The sequence below is a fragment of the Lissotriton helveticus genome, chromosome 9 (genome assembly GCF_964261635.1).
Source record: "Lissotriton helveticus chromosome 9, aLisHel1.1, whole genome shotgun sequence".
In the NCBI taxonomy this organism is placed as follows: Eukaryota; Metazoa; Chordata; class Amphibia; order Caudata; family Salamandridae; genus Lissotriton; species Lissotriton helveticus.
Genome location: NC_136070.1, coordinates 729,290,255 through 729,310,182, shown reverse-complemented (window position 1 = coordinate 729,310,182; position 19,928 = coordinate 729,290,255). Strand labels below are relative to the sequence as shown.

Below are 19,928 nucleotides of genomic sequence, written 5' to 3'. Positions count from 1 at the left end.
CGCAACGTCATGTTTCATATTTCTGAATTTAACAGATTGTATTGTTAGTATTAGGTCATCCTACGGGTGTAAAATTACATTTGTGCATTCGTCGGTTAATGCTTGTTATTCCTACACTTGTCAGGCGATCCAAAAGTTGGTTCACCAGTACAATCTAAGTAATCTGGCACCAGAAATGTATGTTTCTGACAGTTACAAGGCCAAACCTCAGGAAAATGACGTTAAACAGGTCTGCCCATTTAACTGAGGTAAAGCCCTGCTGAAAATTAATATTTCCTATACAAAGCAGTAAAAAAACGTTTTTTTCTTAAACTTACCAATTGAATCCAAAATCTCAGACTGAAATCTATCAGAATAATCCACAAACAGAAATAGCAGTATAGTCTGTTGCACTACGTCGAGATCATCATGTTGCCCAGTTACAGGCCCGCTTATGTATTTTATATCAGGAGTTACTACATCTGGAGAAAAAAACAAATGTGTTACTGATGGAGCAGATTCCATCTGCAGTCAGGCATTGTTTATTTTTGTGCTTTAGACGGACTGCATTTTAAATTGACACACACATTTTGGTGCAAGTTAAAAACATGGCACATGAAAAATATGAAAGGGAGGCCTAGTCAGTCTGAAATGTTTGTGCTGAATTAACATGTGTTTTTGCAGTGTAGAGAAAAGTGGCCTTTTTAGCTTTGAAGATTAATAGAATGTGTTTCTTTCTTCCCAGCTCATCCTTGTATTCTAAATTCACTATTTCTGTCTTAAGAGACTTTGTCTTGTTGCAGATTTTGATAAACATATTTAGTTTAAAACACCTCTTTTTATAATGTGTGTGAATTAACAAATGCACCAAACACTACACATGGGGCTAAATGCTTTTTTGAATGAAAGGCTATCTAAAACATTAAAGCATGTTGCTCTGTGCGCTGTATTAACTGTGTGCGCTGTATTAACTGTGTGCGCTTTTAAAATTTACACTAAAGCATAAAAATGCTATTTGCACATTGCATATTTTTTGCATGTTGTACATAACCAATCATAAAAGCTGCTATAAACTAATAACTTGGCTAGGTAAACATTTATAAGGGGTATTAGTATGAGGGAGTGAAACATAATGAGCTGATTTACAGGAAATTAATATTCTTTTGTGAGCCTAAGAAAACATGGCTGCCTGTGAATCCAGGAAGGCTATGACTTGCATTAAAGAGAAGAGAGCATGCGCAGACTGTGCCAGCTTTCCTCATGACAAGAAGGAGTCAAGGCCACTGTGAACTGTACATTCTTGTGATTGTGCCAATGTACCAGTTAACTGAAGTATCCTTCTAGCCTACGCTGTGGAAGGAAGGAAGAGGAAAAGATAGAAACATTTTTCCTAGTAAATGTTGCTAAACATATAAAATGTATTCATCATTTGCGCTTTTTGATAAAACTGATATGCTCTAGAATTTTCAATGAGTCAGGATAGTGAGACCTCATGCCATTGTGACTGACCAATCAAGTACAAGCTTTTGTGAAGATGAAACATTTTGTGTAGTCTGCCAAGAATTAGAGTATAATTAATGACCTCTTTGGAGGCGTGGTTGGCTTTGTAGCTCATTTTGGCTTTGGCTTAGGCTCTGCTTCATTCATATGGGTTAGGTACGAGAAACATCGCTTCCGCGCTAATTTTAGCACGGAGTCGGCTCTGCTGGAGGTCACTGATGCCATCAGGGAAGTACTCGATTTGGGGGGAAAGGCCGTGTTAGTCATGCTTGACTTGTCGGCGGCTTTCGACACCGTTCCTCATGATGCCCTCCTTGTAAGACTCTGGGAGTGTGGCTTTCGAGGAATGGTGTGGAACTGGCTAAAATCTTTTCTGGCCGACCGCCGACAAACGATCTGGGCGCCTCCTTTCTCCGCTGATATGGCTCCGCTAGAGGTGGGAGTCCCGCAGGGCTCCATTCTCAGCCCTATGCTGTTTAACATCTTTATGGCCCCTCTGGCGGAAGTCGCGGAGTCTTTCGGCGCCCAGATCGTGTCTTATGCCGATGACACCCAGCTCCTGTTCACATGTGACAGGGGTGGGTCATTTGATGGCATAAAGATCAGGGATTGCTTTGGTGCGGTATTTGAGTGGTTCAGAGGTCATGGCTTAAAATGCAACTCTGATAAGTCAGAGTTGCTCTTTTTCGGCTGCGCACCGGAACATGACTGGAAATCTTGGTGGCCGCAGGATATGTTTCCCCCTGACAAGGTCGCTGTTAAGGCCAAGAATTTGGGAGTGATAGTCGATTGTGATTTATCCTTTGGACCCCACATCTTGTCCATTGCTGGGAAGTGCTTCGGCATCTTACGGATGTTGAGGAAATTTCTTCCTCTACTATCACTCAACCACAGGAAAACAGTCGTTCAGGCACTAATCGGGTCGCGACTGGATTACGCAAACGCTCTTTTTGTGGGTCTACCGAAATATCTTATGACCCGTTTGCAAGTTGTCCAGAATTCGGCAGCCCGTTCCATCTTTGGACTCCCGAGGAGAGCAGGTGCCACTGCCTTATTGAACACCCTTCATTGGCTACCTATCTCCAAGCAAATCCTTTTTAAATGCCTGACTGTGGCCTTCAAGGCCTTACATGGTATTGGCCCCAAATATATTGGGAAACGTTTTTCCCGGTATGTGCCAAGCAGGACTCTCAGGTCATCTGGTCTGTCTTTGCTTACTGTTCCTGTAATTCGTCGTGCACGATTGGGAGGTCGATCTTTCCGCTACCTGACACCCAAGGCATGGAATGAATTACCATTGTCCCTGAGATCGGCCCCCTGTCTCCTTACTTTTAAAAAGGATCTGAAGACTTGGCTTTTTAGGAAATAGTCTTTTTATTTCTGTTCTTTTCTGTTGTGTGGTTGCTTTCTATGCTGTCTTTCTTTGCCAAAGCGCCGGGATGCTCCTCTGGAGTCGCCGTGCGCTATAAAAGAAATAAAGTAACATAACATAACATATATATATATATATATATATATATATTTATATTTATATATTACAGGGACAGTATAGTTAGGAAACAACATTAAAAAACCTTAGAAATTCACTGAAAAAAAGATTACAGGGACTTCTAGTTAGGAAATAGAAGAACAATACCTTAGAAATTCACTGAAGAAAACAAAGGTTACCGAGACGTTATAGCTAGGCTCACATTTCACTAGTACAAGACCAGTGAAATTCAGCAGTTACAGTTAACTGGGCTAACTATAACTTATGGCTCGCAATGCGCTGCTTGTGACTTCCCATATTACAGTACTCATGACAAGCTCAGCTAACTATAACTGCTGAATTTCACTGGTTTTGTTTGAGAGAAATGTGAGCCTACCTATACTCCAGCCGGATCCTTGCCTCCTGCGGGCGACGACATTGCTGGTGTGTGCAAGGAGCTCCAAGAAATGTAGCTCCCTGTGTGCAAAAACAACATTTTCATCTCTTTCCATGCCCACATGTCTGCAAGCAAGGAAAAAGGTGCAACCTACGCTTCCAGCAAGCAGGAACACTTTGACAGCTCATGCTTGCTGGTAGCGGAGTGTTTCTTTTGCTTGGTAGAAGCTGTCAAGGCTCTCCCCAACCAAAAGCAAACAACTATGCCTCGAGGGTGGGCACCCCGGGGCATATTAAAACCAAAGCCCCGGGGAGGTGTTGGTCCCTGGGCTCAAAGAGCCCTAGGAGGGGGGCCCATGCGCCCCCATCTTATATTATTTAATGCCCACATGCTCCCGGGACCTGGCCCACCTGGGGCTATTATGTAAACAAGTGTGCTTTTTTTTAATTCTTCGCCGCAGATTCAGGACTCTGTTGCGATTTTGTGACAAAAATCTACAAAAAGTCCTTTTGGGACCCCATGACCAGGACTAAGGGGTTAGGTTATTCCTACCATGCCTCCTTTTTTAGGTTTCACCTATGCAGCACGCATGCGCTGCATAGGAGGACCTTTAGCCGTCGTTCTGCTCTTTTTGGAAGCACATATTCATGCTTGTGGAGGCATCCACCGTGTGGAAGCAAGCAGAGGCGCGCCACAAGCATATGGCCGGGATGCCCGCCACCCCCTCCCAACACATATCCCCAAGGATGGGAAGTCGGACAATAGTTGAACTTTTGGAAGGCGGGAGGGAGTCACCCTCCCGGCCGTATTTATTAAAATATGAAACAAAATTTAAAACATTAAATAAAAGTTTCATCATTATGCATTATGTACAATTTGTCATTTATTACATTTTGATGCAGTCATGTACTTTTGGCTAACATCCTGAAAATGCATACACTCTAACTCAAATTGTACATCCTAGCATTAAGGGCCAACGGCAAGGTCTTAACCGGTGTCAGATCCCTACTACCAGACTCCCGCCCTCACTGTGTGAGCGGCGCATGCGCAGAGGGCTCTACCCTCATTGCCAACTGTAACTTCCCTTGTCGTGGTGGGGGCCCCCTTACTACTCGACGCCATCTTAAGGGTCGTCCGAGTTCCCGTATGAGGTCTCTGTAGGAAGGACAGCGTGGACTCTCCCCCCATCCCCACACTCTCTATCCGCCGTCGCGGATATCCGGCCCCCGGGAAATTAGTAGGAGGGGCATCTAACCGCCTCCCCCCCTGGGCCATCTCCCCATAGGCGCCCCATCCTTAGTGGGTGCCGCCTCCCTGTGGAAGGGGCCAATGGCCGTCTTCCCCCGGGCGCTCCCATCCATTGTGGGTGGCGCCCCACTCTAGGGACCTTGAAATAACTGCTCACCGATCATGACCTTACCGCCACAGACCGGATAGTTGACCGACTATCCGGTCCCCCCAACTCCTCCTAAAGGTCATGCTTCCTCAAACCCCTTAGCCATGAAATGAAGTCTCCTATGAGTAAGTCATTCCCCTCCCTGGACAGGTGAACCCCATCGTTCAGATACATATGATCACCACGAATACACCCATGAGGAATGTTATGCAACTGTGCAGAACGGAACAATCTACCAATTTTATTATTGACCCGTTTAACTGAATGGTTCAGTGCTGACACCGAAAGGCCCCCCTGCCACCTCCTTCTAGGAATCATGTGGGACCAGGCAATCGTGCACCCCGGGACTCTTTTAGCCAACCAGCTAACAGCCGACAAAACTCGTTCAAGTAACACTCGTCTACCCAGTGTCACCAAGTCGTTGCCTCCCAGGTGTACTATGACTACAGATGGCGGTGACCTATGCCGCCCTAGAAGTCCCTCGAAAAATGGCTCAAAGTTGTCAAAATTTAGCCCACCCTTCCCATGGAAGGCCACTCTGAACCCGTATTCCCCAGGTGCGTGAATCGCGTCACCTTCCTTGAATACGTCGCCGGCGCGCCTCACGTATGAGTGGCCCACGACCCATACCATCCTCTCTCCAGTCGGTGGCCTCTGACCGCTGGTCTCCTGGTGCTGGGTCGACCTCAAATTCCGCCCTGCGTGGCAGGCTCGCGAAACTGTAAAGTAAACAAAGACAGAAAACGTGAGTGCATGTCAATTGATCACTCACAACATGTGCAATCGCACATACCTCTTGAAGCAATTCGAGGACCAACGGCCCAATTGTTTCACTTCCTCAGCACTCTGACCCCTGGCTGTAGCCTCAGTAGCAGCCCCTATCCTAAAGGAGTGGGTCCCAAAATGGCACGGGTCCATGCCCGCGTCAGCGATTGACAGTGCTAGCACCCTCTGAAACTGAAATCTCGTCAGTGGAGTGCCATCCTTGTGTCGGAGCAAGCCCCCCCCCATGCGGCCGCCCTTAGCGCCAAATAGTCTTCCACACACTTCAACGGGCAGATGGGGGACCCACGCTTGCGCTGTACGACCACACTGTTTCCCATAGCCCACTGGTCAGTCTTGGACCTGGCTATCACGATCACCATCGAATCACCCCTTATTTGGATGTGATCCCTGCACAGGCCTCCCTCCATATCTCTCTTGTTCCTTGCGACAAGTTCGCTCACCCTCATAGCCCCATGGAATGCCAATGTGAACGCTGCCCGGAACAGAACTGCTTCAAAATGGGAGGAACACGTCTCATCCAGCTTTGCTAAAAGCAGAGACAGTCAATCGGGTGCCTCGTATCTTGCTTGCAACCCTCAAGGCGCTGCCAGCCGCGAAGGGCTTTTTTCACCAAAAAGGAACCTGTAGGGTCTTTTATGCCGTGTACCTGGGCCATGAATGAAATGGCCGCCCTATGCCTACTGGCCGTTGCCGCTGATCGGCCCTCTCTGTGCAGCGCTACCAAGTACCCCAGGAAGGATTCCTCCTGACCCCATTTCTGACTCTCTGTGGGACCCCAATATGTGCAATAGGAACGAAACGCTCCTTCGTATGCTTTCCTTGTCCTGGGGGCTAAACTCGCTGCCACGAGGTCTTGTAATCCGGGGCACCGATTAGCCATATTGTTTCGGGGAATGGTGCTGCCTCTAGGTCCGCTGTGGGTAGATAACCCCTGAATGCCTGCATATGTGAACGAGAGAGTGCATCAGCCGCATGATTCAGTACACCTGGCACATGTTTCGCCCTGAACTGTACATTCAATCTCATGCAAAGCAGCACAATTTCTTTCAACAATCTCAAGATCAATTTGCAGCGTGCTGCCTGTTGGTTAATGCACTCGACAACAGTCATATTATCAGACCAAAACACCACTGAGCGGTCCCTGAAGTCGTCAGACCATATCATCAGAGCAACCCAGATGGGGAATAACTCCAGGAACCCAATGTTACCTGTGAGACCGTTGGAGTGCCACCATGTTGGCCACGTTCGTGCCGACCATCGATTACCCAAGATGGCGCCAAAACCCACGCTCCCAGCCGAGTCGGTCCATAGACCTAGTTCCTCCGAAGACTCTGGCGGGGAGTTCCACACGACTCGACCGTTGAAGTCCGCCAGAAATGCCAACCAAATCCGCATATCCTGGCGAACCTCCCCCGACAGTCTCGTACGGTGGTGACCCTCTTTGAGACCTACCATTGCTTGCGCGATAGAGCGCGAAAAGGGGCGGGCCATAGGCATCACCCTCAAGGCAAAATTAAGCTGACCCACCGTTTGTTGTAACTGGTGCAGGGTCACTTTCTCCCCATCCAGGCATTGCATCAAGGAAGCCCGGAACTTGACCACCTTTTCCATTGGTAATCGGAAACACCCCTCCACAGAATCGAGTTCAATTCCCAGAAACTCCAGTGAAGTAGATGGTCCAACCGTCTTACCTGGTGCCAATGGGACCCCAAATTCACACATGAGGATGCAGAAATCATGCAGCGCCTGTGCGCAGTTCGTATCACCAGCTGCCCCCAAGAACAGGAAGTCATCCAGATAATGCATAACATGTCTATGCCCTGTGGCCTCGGTGAAGGCCCATTCCAAAAAACAGCTAAACATTTCAAAATAAGCACAAGAAATGGAGCAACCCATGGGCATGCATTTATCCATGTAATAACTTCCCTGAAATGCAAAACCTAGCAGGCGCTGATCCTGCGGGTGCACCGGAAGCAACCGGAACGCTGATTCGATATCACATTTCGCCATCAGCGCCCCAGGGCCTAGGTGGTTCAACATGACCACGGCATTGTCGAACGATGCATATCGTACTGAACAAACTTCTGGGTCAATGGCATCATTCACCGAGGAACCCCTAGGAGCAGAAAGGTTATGTATGAGTCTAAACTCCCCGGGATCTTTCTTCGGGACAACCCCTAACGGGGAACAGATGAACTCGGCCACCGGCGGGCGATGAAAGGGCCCAGCCACTCGCCCTAAACTGACTTCTTTTGCTATTTTCTTTTCTGCCACGCCAGGGTTGTGCTGTACCGATAACTGGTTTCTACAAAAGGAGTTCCCCCAAAAATCCCCCACTGGGATGTGGAAGCCATGTAAGAATCCCTTCCTCAACACCCCAGCGGATACATGATCAGGGTATTTGTTTAACCACGGAATCATAACCATGAGATCAATGGGTGTGGGCAATCGGTCACTAAGGTCTACCTCACTCCTGCTTAGACCCACCTTTTCCCCCCGTCCCGCCATTTTTTGATCTACATGCACTTTCCGGGTGTGAGGAATTCCCACAGCCGGCACACACATGCTTAAACTTGCATGTCCCCTGTGGTCTGTTACAGTTGCCTCGATTGAAGCCCCAACAGACCCCCCCTTTTCCGCCATTACCGCCAACTCTAGGCTGGTAGCCCCCACCTGTGCCTGCTCGAAAGGGCGCCCCGGGCTTTTGGCGGACCACTCCGGACCCGCTCCCGCCCGGCGAGGACGTACCTGTCGCCCCTGGCAGAAGTTGCTTGTGCCATGACACCGAGTCCAAACAATCCCAAGACAAAGAAGCATCATATTCTTTTGCTTTACGGAACTTCATGTCATGGCCTTTCCATTCTTCTCCCTCATACATTGAATAAAAATCCATAATGCGATTCTGATAGCAAACCAGCTCAGTCATAACCTCAGGTTTACGTTCCCCCATGACTGCGGTAAATATAGAGAAGGCCTTAACCCAGTTCGTCACTGTCTCGTCCACCCTGAACTCGGCCATCTTGGCGTGCCAGACACTCGGGTGCCACAAATCTTTCTGCGTTTTAGCATACTCCATCTCGCGATGGTCGGTTAACAATGAAAACATGTTGACATACTTGTCTCCCCATATTAACTCTTTCGTGGCCATGGGAATGTGCTGTGCAACCTTTTCCCGCCTTGAGGGTATTGAGCCCTCCCCCACCATTGGCAATGCGAGCTTACCCGGATCGGCCGTTGCTGCCGCCGTCTTTTCTTGACCAGCTGCTGGTACTCCAGGTGCCACCTGTGGGGGAACAAGAGGAACACTCGCCTTTGCGACATCTCTCGATTGCCGTAACTGCTTTATTAGTACTCTGGCTTCTTCGGCCGGATCTCCCGGGCTCACTGTGCCCCCCACCTTCGACTTAAGCCATGCCGTCAACTGTGCGGCCAATTCTGGGGGCATCTCATCATCCTCGGCCGGGGTTACCACCACCGGGATCGGCTGGCCTAAATCTGGGTTCTCAGCCGGTACGAGGGGGGTGATAGGGGGTACCTCTGAGACTGGGACCCCCCCGAAACAGCCCTCTCCTTTACCCGCTTCCCTCTAACCCCGGGGACAACTCCCGGCAAGGCCGGGCCTATTACCTTTTTCGGCTGACCTGGGTCATTCAATGCGGCCAATTGCTTCTTCACCTCCGCCAAACCTCTACCGAGTGATTGGACCTGACCGAGCTTTCAGTCTATACAAGCCATCCGGTTCGACAACAGGCGTAACACCCTTTCCGTCTCGGAACCTTTTCCTGCTTTCTTGCTAGGCATTGTTTCGAGTCCTCCGCCCTTGGTCGATCCACAAGGTCCTTCGAAACTGAAAGAGAAAAAACAGGATTACCACGTTCAAAATTGCTGCTTGTTCCGTCGAGGGCTCACGAGCACGAGTGGGTGCAGCCTTCCGATCCGAGGAACAAGAGGACGATCTTCTGAGTTCCCGCTCCTTTATCCTTCTGCGGGAGGGCGTGTACCCGTCCCCGATACGCCTACGGGGCGTGGTCTTCCGTCGAGGTGTCTAGGACAACCCCTCTCGGGCGGGGGAAGGCGCGCCCCGGCTACGCCGCTTTGGGCATACCAACCGGGCTACGCCCACCCCGCCCAAAATGGTTTCCCGGGAGGTTCGGGGCACCCATCCATACGTTCGGGGGGACCGAGCGGTCGCCCCTTTTCCATGAATATGTGCTTCCAAAAAGAGCAGACTGCTCCCCCAAGCGGGCGCATGCGCCTCTCTCCTTGTCCACACGTCCGTCCAGGCCACTCACTCGCTCCGCCCTCTCTGTCTCGCATCTCGATATCTGCTCAACTTTCTGTGATTCTGGGCAAATCACTTAATCTACCTGTGTCTTCCATATACTACGCCAGCGATATTATATGGATGTCAAGGGAGCATCTCTCTTGTCTTCCTTCTTCGTACTGCCTCTCTAGGCATGTCCCGCTGCTGTCTCCCACCCTCTGCGTTTGGCCGCCTCCCTCTGTAATGAAGAGTCCTCCCTCTGTGTCCGTGACTATCTTTTTCCCATCAGTTGCTCCAGAAATACAGGAGAGAGTTGAGGACGAACTTTGCGGACGTAGGCTCTGGTCAGTATCTGTCTGTCTTTCAGCCTATATTGACCCCTCCCACCCCGTGTGTACTTCCTCTGCTACATTGGCGCTCCGAGTCCGCAGCAGAATTGGTGTGCCTCTCACACCGCTTTGAACCGGCAGCACCAGGGTCCCACCCAATACAGCTCCAAGGCTCATCCAACCGCAGCCCTGCAGCCTCTCTCCACTCCCGCGCCCTCTCAGAGCTCCACGGACCCACCCAGGATCAGTGCTGTTTTGAAACTGCTTTTTTAGCCTCAGTCATCTCATCGTTGACTCCTTCATGCCTCGGCTATCCCCAAACCCCTCTGCTGGCCTCCCCTGCAGCCTCGGTACAGCTTTCATCCTTTTGTAGCCTCATGGCTCCCATGAGGCCGCCACCCGCCACCTCCAAGCCTCCCGTAGCCCCAGAGCTGCTCTAAGACTCCTGCAGGATTAGAGGCGTCAATTGCGTTATGCGGTATTTTGTTGGCATTTCGGAAATGCTTCATTCTGTATCACGTCCCACTAGTGAACTCTTGGTATCCCTTCACATTGCTCCCTGCTGTTCTATGCAGTTATATTTCTTGTTGGACTGCTACTTCTGAATTACTTTTAGAGTGCATTGTGGTGCTGCCCATGATTGTCATACTCTGCACACGCTGCTTTCTATTAATTTTACTAATTATCCAGGTGGGTGATGTCTCTGAATCAATTTACCGTAAACCCTACTTGCTACCCATGAATTGTTCTCATTTACTTAATGCTACAACGAGAGATTGGTTAACATGGGAGCTGGTTGCTCTTCATCTTCCAGCCACCTTCTTTAGTTTTTATCCCCTGACTGGCTTCTTGCTTTTTCCAACTTTTAAGGATTGTTATAACTAATGGTGCACTTTTCTTCCTCAGTATGTTATTCATACTCGAGAACAGTGCTAACTGTGCCCACTCAGACTATGTACCATAATAACATTACTCCTCCCCCTTAAAATCCACTCAGTTGCAGTACATATTTCTCCCTCAACAATTGCCCTTACACATTCATCCAGCTTCCATCACTACTATTGCAAACTCCTCTGTTACCAGCTCCCTCATAGATATCCTTGCTCTACTTGACTGCCGCTGACTTGTGTCTCTATCTTAAGTCCTTTATTCAACACTGGTTTCCAACCAATCTATATGTTACGCTGTGTCAAATCCTGACTGTAGCACCTTTTTAAGTTTCGCCTGAGACAGCTCATGCGCTGTCGATTGCGAGATCTCATGTAAATAAAAATATGACATATAAAGGGCTTAGGGCCCTACCGTCACATACAATTGGTTGGCTTCGACATCACCCTAATTTCCTTGCTTCTCATTGGTCAGCACTCCCTGCTTTCACTTTCTGTTCCTGTGTTTGTCTACTCATGAAGCATGGACCAAGTACAGCTTCCTATTTGGAACCAGTGTCCTTACACTGGCTGAGCGTTTATGAAGATAATCATTAAGAGTGCATGTGTTTTCAGCCGGTCTCCCTTTTGCCAGGTCCCTTATCCCATCCACCCTCCACCCACTCTACCTGGTTTTGCTTGCTCCTTTTGCCCCCCTCTCACCATCCGTGCTGTGGCTTGCTTGCGCCATCTTGTCACTTGTTGCTTGCTCGTCCTGTTCTCTTCCAGCTATCAGTAGTTTTGTGCACCCCAAACCAGCCTGTGCCACGTTGATGTTTTGAGCCTGAGGGGCTATAGTTGCCAGACTTTAAATCTGGTTGAAAGTGGGTACAGAGAGCGATGGCAATAAGCATGCTTTCTTTTCACCATTGCTAAAGCTGTAAACATGTAAAAAAAAAAACTTTGGCTATAGTCTGGACTCAGTGGATTTATTCAGGATAAATACAAATGCACAATATTTCTTCATATTGACAACATATTTCGAAAGGTGTAACATATTGGGTCGAACGAAGGCAGCAGTCACATCCCTGCTGCACTATTTGGGATCTCAATAAAATGGCAAAGAAAAAAACAGTGAGGAAAAAAGTAACACCATCATTTGCCATGTGACAGGCCTGCGCAGCCCTGTTTAAGTCCTCTTGAAGAAACAAACAGACTCTTGTTTGCTGGCCACCTTCCCTCGCTGAGGTGCAGTCTGACTCCAAGGTATGTAGAAGAAAGTCTTTCTCTTGCACACACACCTTTATATCCCAAGCACACTCTCTTATCCTCTCTCTCACTCACACACTCGGTCTCCTAGCAGTACACAGTCCACTGCCAGTTACTTCCTCTTTCTCGCTCTGATGTGCAAATTGTCTCGCAACATCAAAAGCCTGGCTCTTTCTTTCTGAGATGCCAGGATCCCTCTTTGAACTGCAGGTCATCTCTTAGGAGCAGAGAGCATGCTTTTTCTTGCTGAGGTGCAAGTCACACATTCCCTCTCTCTGAAATGCTTTATAGCCATTTAGAGCCAGTTGTTCGGCGAAACAATAGGGGTTTCCGAATCATTTCTATATTCATTTATCACTTTGTCAATTTGTCACATACACTTGTGACTTTACCATTTCTGAAGACCTTCAATCAATGCGGATTTATAATGCATGGCAAATCACCCGTGAGGGTCTGAAGACACTGGAGCTGCTAGCTTCTTCACGGAGCTCTGATCATTCTAACAATAGCGTCCTTTTTAGATCTCGCCTTATCACCACTGCTCTTCACAATTGCCCTTTATCTAGATTTACCTCCTGCATTTAACACTATAGATTATCCTGCCCTTAAGCTAGCTCACAAATGGCTACCTGTTACCCTTCTGGAGGCTCTTTTTAAGTTGCCCTACCCCATGAGGCTGCAGAGACAACTCTGGTGTCAGCATCAAAACACATTGCACATCTCCCCTGAAACTGGAAGAATCCGCATGAGAGTGGGTACTGAAGTACACAAAGGGGCCGATTCCGATTTCGGTCAGATGGGATCTGAACTATGTTCGGAGCCCTTCCGACAGAATCGGTCAGTGCCGGCCGGATTCCTTTCCGATGGGCTCGATCGGAAAGGAATCTGACTGGGATTTCCGGAGTGCGAACGACAGCCTGTCCGCAGTCCGGAAATCCCTCAGTACTCCCCCGGTTGCCTCTTTATGACCGAGGGAGTAAGATGGCAGCTTTTCACTGCCTTTTCGTGCCGGTGTGTCCGGCACGAAAAGGCAGTTGGAAGCTGTCTCTGGGGGCCCCGAACACGGCCCCCATGGGTGTGAGGGGCAGCCTGGGGGCACCTATGGTGCTCCTCCATTGATCCCTGCACCCGGTGGCAGACACCTTGGGGTGCCGGCCACACGGTGCAGGAATGAACTGCACCCCATGCTTTCAGCAATGCAGGCATGCATTCCGCTCAGAATGCATGCTTGTATTGCTAAGTATACGAATGCGACCGAACCCTGTTCGGTCGCATCGTACTAGCAGGGCTGTAACCGATGACAGCAGGTCAGTCGGTTTCAGTTCCTGGCCGATGTCGGACAGACTCAGGTCCGTCCGACATCAGAATCGGCCCGTTAGAGTGCCCACTACAAACTGAATCACAAACGGTTGTTGATCATTTTTAGGGAATCCATCTAGATGAGGATGCCACTGCTTCCATTAGTTTATTCTATTTTACGTTGTCTGATAGCAGGGAGAGGAGTCTTTTGTTTTGTATTTATTTATTTAGAAGTTTTATATAGCGATGGCCAGACCCGAAGGTATCGGAGCGCTTTACAGCTATTTGCGAAATATGTTCTAGTTTTCTTTCACAGAACATTGAAATCATATCATAGTTGTACGAGCAGAGTTCTCGCACCTCCAAACCTCGTCAGTACTCACATCTTCAACCAATAAATAGACCGATTCAGTGAATTCTTTGTATGCTTGATTGTCTATGGAGAGAAACATACAATAAAGTGAATGTCACCGTGCGACGTTTTCTATAGCTTGGATGGCTGGTGTAGCAGGCTTATTAGTAATAAAAATATATACTTTTATGCGGGGTGTTAGGTAAACAATTGCATTTTCTCTCTGTAGAAACACGTCTCGCTTCTTCTGCTATACCCATGCATTTGAATCAGAGAAAGTTAATTATAAAATAAACAATCATTGGCAAAGCAAACAGGTCTAGCGTTTGGAGCCTATTTACTGTGTCAATGCTTTTTGACGATCCTGTAAAGTATCAGTTAACAAAAAAAGAATAAAAAACAAGCATTTCCAAAGCAATAGGTCTCGCATTTACGCAAGTTTAAGCTAGTGGCACTGTAAATGACAATGCCTTTTATTTATGTTTTGAAAAACGTAAACAAAAATAAAAGGCATTGTTATTTGCAATGTCAATAGCTCAAACGCGTGTAAATGGGAGACCTATTGCATTGTAAATGCTTTTTTTTAACAGTGTTTTTTGGGACATGGCTAAAGCAGTGCAGGCCCCCTCCCTGTGCCAATTTTGCCCCCAGGGACCCCATTTACAGAGGCCTGGTCAGTTTTTTTTTACATTTGTTTTTTGAAAGTAAAAGGGAGAGGGTCAAGTGCCCGACCCCCTTGGGCTGGTTTAGGCCCCAGGGACCAAATCTCCTGGGGCCTGGCCTCAATTTTCCTAATTTAAAAATATATATATATATTGGGAGGGGGCACTCTGCCCCCATCCAGGCAATTTTGGCCCTGGTGTCCCCACCCCCCAGCCTCAAATGTGGGTATCTTTTCAGGGCACACAATCACCAAAGATAGGGACCGCGGGGGGAGCTTGCAGGCCCTCACGGTCTATGCTGGCTCCCCGTCTCCTGCAGGAGCCCGCATTGCTTTTACACATATGGAGCTGCTAAAATGCATCTCCCTGTGTGTAAAAGCAATTGTGCTCTGATTTGAGCAAGCAAAAGCAAAATGCTCTCACTTGCCCAAAACCTAACACAGTTAACAATAGCTTCTCCTGTCAAGGCATAGTAAACAGCTTTATCCCAGGGTTGGGTACCCTGGGACATAGCTATGGGTGTGGCGGTCCCCAGGGTCATCCATGGCTCCAGGAGGGGAGGCTGCATGCCCCCCTTCCTACCTTGATTAAGGGCCTGCCCTGGGGAGTTGGCAGTCCCCGGGACGGAGAACTGCCCGGGAGGGGGGACCCGTGGCCCCCTCTCATTTCTTAAAAAACTTTTTGGCTCCAGAGAGGTGCTGGTCCCCGGGGCCTGGGGGGTCTGAGAGGCCCTCCATATCGAAAATGAAAAGCTCCGGTGCGAAGACCCCCAATTCCATTGTAATTACCCCTGGGGAGGTGGCGGTCCCTGGGGCTGCAATGGGGCCATGCGAGCCCACGCATGTTTATTATTGTTAACAACTCACATAGTTTTTAAACATACACCCGGGGATTTGGCCCACCCAGGGGCTTCTTTCAAAAGATGTGCGGGAGCCTGCGCATCTTTTTAAAAACAATTTGCAGCATATTCACAGATTCACCTGCAATTCGTGGCAAAATTTCAAAAAAATATGCTTTTATCCTCCATTGGGTTCAGTGGAACCCCTCAACCATATCTGGGGTCAGGATATTCTTATCCTGTCCCCTTTTCTTTATTTTTAACTTTTTTTGTGGGTCTCTGCTTCAAGCTGAGTCCCAAGATGGCTGCCACCGCTCCCTGGTTGAAGTGTTGCCATCCATTTGAATTTAGGTAGGATCACAAGTCCACTGCAAGGACTGGTGCCCCCAGATATCTATATTTTTTAAACTTAAATATCCTTGAAACTACTGAACAGATCACAAAAAGCACGCTTTCTTGACCAACATCTAGCTTTCTGCCAAATTTGGTGTCATTCGTTCAGTGGTCCGGTCGGTAGTCGTGTTAAAAAAATAAAAAATTCCCATTGACATAACATGGGGGAAACGAGTTTTGGGAGCCCCTTCTTTTTTCGACCCCCGCTTGATGGATCCCCCCAGAACTTTCAACACAGCAGTTTAACCAAGAAGAGAACGTTTTTTGAAAATTTCATGAAGATTCGTCTATTGATGCCCAACTTATTGGAAAATAACACTTTTTCTATGGAAACTTTGGTCCTAACTATAACTACGTACTGGTGACCTCCAGTAGGATATATATATTCACAAAAAAAAACAAAGGTTAAAGGGACATTATAGTTAGGTTCAGATTGTACACACACAAAATCATAGCAATTCAGCAATTGTAGTTAGAGTTATCTCAAGTAACTATAACTTGTGCCTTAAGGTAACTATAACTTGCGTCCCTGCCATGCACAGTTTTCTAATCCACAATTTCAATGCAAATGTTGCAGAGATATTATCAATGATGTCACAGAAGATGTCATGAGTGATGTAATATGTGGGGTAATTAGCAGTGCATGGCGAGGATGTGAGTCAAAGGTATATATATATGATGTGAACAAGGGTATTTATTACCCGAAACGCGTCATGCTAGAAGTGATCTAGAAGAGATAATAAACCTTCTTTGAATACGTACAAGCTGCTTGGTGGTCCGTGATTCTGTGGTGCTACACCGGTGAGACAGAAGCTGTGTGGATATATATATATATATATATATTCACTGAAAAAACCATAGGTTATAGACCATATATAGTTAGGAATTAGCATTTACAAAACCTTGAAAATTCACTGAAGAAACCATAGGTTATAGACCATATATAGTTAGGAATTAGCATTTAAAAAACCTTATTTTACTCACACAAAACCATTGAAATTCCATATATAGTTAGTTGCACTAACTATATATCGCGCACCCGCAATCCACTGCTGATGATGTCACATATTACATCATTCATGACATGGTCAGTGACATCACTGATGACATCACTGATGACATCTCAAATGACATCACTGATGACATCTCACTTGACATCAATGATCACATCACTGATGATATCATTCATGTGATAATACAATGCATCTCCTCACACTGTAATATAACCTCCGTTACACCCAGTGTTAAATAGAGAGTATCATTTTTGAAACCATTGACACACCAATACTAGTTACTACATACGCACTCACTGATTCCTATGTCTACACACACATTCACTCATACAATCATTCATACATACAATCACTCATCTTTACAACACTATTATATGCACTCATACACCTATACAGACACTCACACTCTGCCACTCATCCATGGAGTTACTCACACACCTAGTCAGTCCTGAAAAGAATCAATCACACTTCCATTTTCTCATCTATACAGTTAAACACAGAACACCTTACATTTTTGAAACATATACTAACACATAGTTACTCTCTTATAGAATCACTGATACAAGTACACATTGATCTGCACAGAGTCACACACCTCCCAGCCAGCCATACACACACTCAGTCTCCCATACAAATACTTGTGCAACCAATCAATAACCCATATAGCTACTTATATAGCTACTGATCAACACATGCAGCAGCTTGCACAACAACAGACATACTGATGCACACTTTCAGACAGTTTAGTCACTAACCCGTGCATTCAGTAAGACGCATTTAATCACTCACTCATACAGTCAATCACGCACCTACTAAAACCTTCATTCAGACACTTATACATCCACTCATTCTTCAATATGTAAAACATATTTAAACTTTACAGAAACACATAATCACTGGATGTTGTCATCAGTGATGTCATCAGTGATGTCACTGACCATGTCATGAATGATGTAATATGTGACATCATCAGCAGTGGATTGCGGGTGCGCGATATATAGTTAGTGCAACTAACTATATATGGAATTTCAATGGTTTTGTGTGAGTAAAATAAGGTTTTTTAAATGCTAATTCCTAACTATATATGGTCTATAACCTATGGTTTTTTCAGTGAATTTTCAAGGTTTTGTAAATGCTAATTCCTAACTATATATGGTCTATAACCTATGGTTTTTTCAGTGAATTTCAATGGTTTTTTAATAGCAAATATCATAAGCTGTCGAATGTCAAGTACGTGGTAAGTAAAAACATTTTCGTGTTTATGCACACTGATCTGCTTTGAATGCTGCCCCCCACCCCTCATTTCTATTAGGAGTACTCTCTCTTTGCAGATAGTGAAGGGTAGTTAACGCAGCCCTTTGCCCCCTTTGTAATCCGTCGTGCCTGCTTCTCTCTCCATTTAATTGATTGTTCTCTTTGGTTCATTCTCTATTTACAAACAAGCACAGAGTCAAAATACTCTGTTTAGTCTTTGCAGATAGCGAAAAACCGTGTAAAAAAACAAAAGGAATCGAGCAAAATCAGTAGGCCACTAATGGGATCTCTTTTTGACCTCGCTAAAATAGAAACATTAGGAACAACCTGTTGAAAATAGCAATGCGTATGTACATAAGCGGCGTTCATTTGTGTTCACAGTACCCCTTGTTGATTGTTTGAATCGAGCATTGAATTGTTCGAAGTTGGTTCTCTTAAGGATCTTCTCTGCCTGCAAACGAGGAAGAATAGGAATATTCTCTCTCCCTTTGCAGATAGTGAAGGGTAGGTAACGCAAGCCTTTAACACGTCGTACCTATTTCATTCCTCATTGATTGATTGATTGTCCGAACATTGACTGTTTGGGAATTAGTTCTTTTTGCAGGTATTCCCTGTTTGCAAATAAACTTAGGAAAATCTTTGCAAGTAGTGAAAGGGTACGTAATGCGGACCTTTCTCCCCCGTTGTAATCTGTCATGCCTATCTACTCCCCACTGATTGATGCACCTGTTTCACCCGGACCATTTACTAGACATACGTCATCTGGCCCGACCAGAGAGCACCCCTAGTGAAAAGGACATATGCAATAATAACGAAGTGATCACTGTATCCTGTTAACAGAAACTTTAGCATGAAACAACCTGGAAAGAAAAGAATTGGAAATCGAAAATCAGTAGGCCACTGATGAACATGAACTTTTATTAAACAACGAACAAAGAAACGATAACATAACGTAATGATAAAACCTATTAATGTCCTAGAAACAAGAAAACGTTAGAAATATGCCAGTGGTGAGAGACCAGAAAAACAGTAAGAGAAACCAAATCACCCCTCGCTGTCCCACCGCCTGCCACGCCAAAAAAATCGATAGACTAGGGAAAATGCAAGTCAGTAGAACATCCGCCCCCACTCTGGAAACTTCCAAGGTGGGGCAGGGTTCCGGCTACGCCCAGCCGGGAGCAGCCCATAGAAGGCAGGTCCTGCTGCCACGCCTCGGCCAGGAGATCCTAACGTAGGGTGTAGCCGGAGGAGAGGCCGAGACCAGCGGGACCCGGCCAGGGGATTGCCTTTACAACGATGAACAGTTGCAGGGGGGGGGGGAATGTCTCCTCGACCCTCCCCTCTCTCTCCCAGTCCGGCCGCGGTGGCCCTTGAGAGTTGCAGGTAGTCCCGCCACATGCTCTTCCGGTCCGGCCACCAACGGTCGGGGGGCCGAGGCCGACGGGATCCGGCTGCAGCCAATAAACCAAGAAACCCGTTCATGGGGCCAGAGCCAGGGGCGTACGGCTGACATCTACCGGAAGCCCGGCCCGAAGACGGACGGGACACTTCTTCTTTCTTGTATAATTGCTGCAACAACCCTGGGGGGGGATGTCTTGCACATGCCTCCGACCCCCCCCCCCTCGTCCTCATCGCCTGGTCCGGCCATAACAAATCTCAAGCGAGATGCCGTGGGGTGCACTGGGAGGGAGAGACGGTGCGAACAGGCCTCTCCCGCCTCCCCAGGTGGAGGCTTCCCAGCTGCACCCTCAGCGCTCCAGGCGCCCGGAAAAGGGTTCTTCCACTGTGGCCATGCTGCAACGTCTCGCCCGGCAGGGTGGAGCCCGTCCGCTCATTTGACCCCGCGATCGCCAGTAGCTACCG

The 19,928-nt window shown here is 47.3% G+C and overlaps 1 protein-coding gene across 10 annotated transcripts in view; it reads right to left on the bottom strand.

Annotated features, from left to right (window-relative positions):
- Positions 1 to 19,928, bottom strand: part of TOP6BL (TOP6B like initiator of meiotic double strand breaks) — a 2,208,219-nt gene that overhangs the window by 1,296,693 nt on the left and 891,598 nt on the right. For all 10 annotated transcript variants that reach the window (XM_078660852.1, XM_078660845.1, XM_078660847.1 and 7 more), the window contains one exon: positions 318 to 461. In XM_078660852.1, the coding sequence (XP_078516978.1) occupies positions 318 to 461 (144 nt within the window). The remainder of the gene's footprint in view (positions 1 to 317; positions 462 to 19,928) is intronic.